At 36.5% G+C, this 3,014-nt stretch overlaps 1 protein-coding gene across 1 annotated transcript; it reads right to left on the bottom strand.

Moving 5' to 3' along the window:
- Nucleotides 1-549: 549 nt before the first annotated feature.
- sesB (stress-sensitive B) lies at nucleotides 550-2,194 on the bottom strand. The gene is made up of 3 exons (XM_017630346.1): nucleotides 1,864-2,194; nucleotides 1,617-1,744; nucleotides 550-1,218 (listed from the first exon to the last, which is right to left on the bottom strand). The coding sequence occupies exons 1-3, from the start codon at nucleotides 2,167-2,169 to the stop codon at nucleotides 744-746; spliced, it is 909 nt and encodes a 302-aa protein (XP_017485835.1). The 5' UTR covers nucleotides 2,170-2,194; the 3' UTR covers nucleotides 550-743.
- Nucleotides 2,195-3,014: the final 820 nt, after the last annotated feature.

Below are 3,014 nucleotides of genomic sequence, written 5' to 3'. Positions count from 1 at the left end.
TTTGCACTTGTACTTTTAACGACGATATGGTCCGCCTGCCACTTTACACCATTGGTTCCTTAAAATTTTAAATAGTTTGTCGTATTGGGATAAGGAAAAATATTTGTGCAAATGCCCAATCGTGACACTGCCTTTAGAAGTTTTTTGAGTATGCAGTTTCATAGCCCGACGGTGTTCTTCCATACGAAATTTTTTTGGATATTCGTTATATGAAAGCAAATGCGACAAAAAATTGAAGGACTATTAAAATATATACTACAAAAAATCTTAGTACTTCTGGGAAAAAGGGTTGAAACACATTCAAGCCAAAAAATAAAAATAAAAAAATTAACAGAAGGGGAAATATGAACTTCCGATTACACTGTTCATATGCATACATACATATTTACATATGCATAATGCAAGTGTATGCACATTAATCTGCCCACCGCTAACATAATATTGCATTAAAAAATCTTTTTACAATTTTTATTAATTTTTGTATTTTTAACTTTTCTGTTTTGTTTGTAGGTGAACATTTACTAATGGTTCATCATATTCTTGTTGCTGTTGTTGAATTACTGTTCTTGGTTATTTTTCGCCCTATCATTATCGTGTTGTTACAATTTGCAACCTTGTGTGTTTTACAATTCTTTATATCGCTTATTTCAATAATGTATGGTAACTGCTTATGTTTTGTTTTTATTTTAATATTTAAATTAAATAATTCTTTTAGCTCAATTAGGTAATAGGTCTTAATTACTTTACAAGAATTTCTTGATTTCATCGTACAATACAAGCACGAAAGCGCCACCAGTACCTCTGAGCACGTTGGAGAAGGCACCCTTGAAGAAGGCGCCTGTACCTTCTTGCTTGGCAATTGTGGCCCAGCAATGCAGTGTGTTCTTGTAGATGATTTCGGTTGCCTTGCGACCAGACTGCATCATCATGCGACGACGCACAGTATCGAATGGATAGGACACAATACCAGCAACAGTTGTAACAACTTGAGCAATAGCCCAGCTGATGTAGAGGGGTGTGTTCTTGGGGTCGGGCAACATACCACGGGCAGTATCGTAGAAGCCGAAGTAGGCAGCACGGTAGATGATGATACCTTGCACAGAGACACCGAAGCCACGGTACAAACCAACGAGACCGTCACTCTTGAAGGTCTTGGCCAAGCAGTTGCCTAGACCGCTGAACTCACGCTGACCAACCTTGCCGACATCAGCAGCCAAACTATAGTGAGAAAGAATAGATGAATTTGTATTATTAAATTTATAATTAAAAATAAAAAATAAAATAAAAGTGCCGAAAATTACCAGGGCGTTAACTTAATCGCTAAAAATACTTTAACTAGGAATTCAAATTCACAGTCGCATGATTCAAAAACTTTATAACTTTGGGTTAAAGAATGTAAAAATCTGAGCATTATATCCCTCGTCCTGTGCAAACCGCTTTACATCTATATTGTAGACTTTCTTAGAGCACAATTTTTATTTTTTTGTCCGGCTAGTGCAAAAATTTGCATAAAAATCGAGGAATTTGGGGACTTTTACTCAAAAATTTATGTGGGGAAATTTTCCGGTATTTCCATTTTTTTATCAAATAACAGAATTTATCAAATTCAAACCTACCGGGTACGGGCAAAGTCCAATGGGTAGACGAAGCACAAAGAAGTGGCACCAGCGGCACCACCAGAGGCCAAGTTACCCGCGAAATAACGCCAGAACTGAGTGTGCTTGTCAACACCACCCAAGAAAACCTGGAAAAATTGCGTGAAAATTAATAAAACATGTATATATACATAGTATACTATATACATATGTATAGTCCATATAATATGCACAAAAATTTTGAAAAATTCATAACAAACCAACCCACCTGTTTGTATACATCCTTGAAGGCGAAGTTCAAAGCCTGGGTTGGGAAGTATCTGATAACGTTGGCCAAGTTACCACGCCAGTATGACAGAAAACCTTGCTCTTTTGGAATGCGGACAAAACAATCAATCATACCCTTGTATTGCTTATCAGGGCTGATTTGCTTTGAGATGTGTTGAACCTGCAAGAGCAATTTCACACGCTCAATGGGTGCGACGGTAGTCTTTGAGACGGCAGCGGAGATACCACCGGCAGCGAAATCCTTGAGGAATGCAAAGGGATCAGCAGTTTTACCATCCTTTGCCATTTTGCTGAAAAAAAGTTAAGAGAAAAAAAAATGGTTTTATAAATTTCGTATAAAGTGTAGAATTTTTAGGAATATCACTTTTATCACTTTTTTCTAATCTACGTTTGGCAAGCGTGATCACATGCCAATAGTATGGTGCTAAAAGATTGTATTCATATCAGCTTAGCGCGCGACATGCGTGACATCACCTAAAACGAGCAGCGAACTGCAGACGACGCCGAACGAGACATGCGCTTAATATTTGCACTTGTGCACTACAATGGGAAGTCGGTACTATTTCGCGATAACAATATATGTTATTAAAATAAAAAAAAAATAGTATTGCAAATAGATGACAATTCAATTTAGATCGCAACTGAAATGTAGCTCAACCAAACTGGTTTTTTGAAGATCAGTCTCGTTGCTACGTCTGAGTCAGTGCATGATCGACAGTGAAGCTCGGAGCTGAAACTACTGGTTTAATTTTCTAGCACGTGGTGTGCTTTTTTACTTATGTACATACATATGTGCAAACATACAAATGTGGAAATTTATAAGCCAATCCCGTTACCAAGCCAAAGTCGTATGCATTTTACTTGTTTTTGCGTTTGAAAATACTCAAATAGTCTCAAATTACTTTTTCCTCATTATAAATAATAATATGTATTAAATTATGTTCTAGGTAAATCACTTTCCATCATTTTGTATGTAAAGTTTCATATTCTCCCAACATTAACTTTGGTTAAGATTTCAACATTTGTTTTGTTTGACACCTTAATTGTTTACGCCTCATTACTTATGCGCCGATTCAAATAAATATGCAAAGTATAGGCAGTGAATTTAATACCAGGGCTATTCTAGAAGCC

This window comes from Rhagoletis zephyria, unplaced genomic scaffold (assembly GCF_001687245.7).
Source record: "Rhagoletis zephyria isolate East Lansing unplaced genomic scaffold, Rhagoletis_zephyria_1.1 Rzeph_scaffold_07633, whole genome shotgun sequence".
Classification (NCBI taxonomy): domain Eukaryota; kingdom Metazoa; phylum Arthropoda; class Insecta; order Diptera; family Tephritidae; genus Rhagoletis; species Rhagoletis zephyria.
The sequence above is the reverse complement of the archived record's forward strand: the minus strand, read 5'-3'. Positions and strand labels throughout refer to the sequence as shown.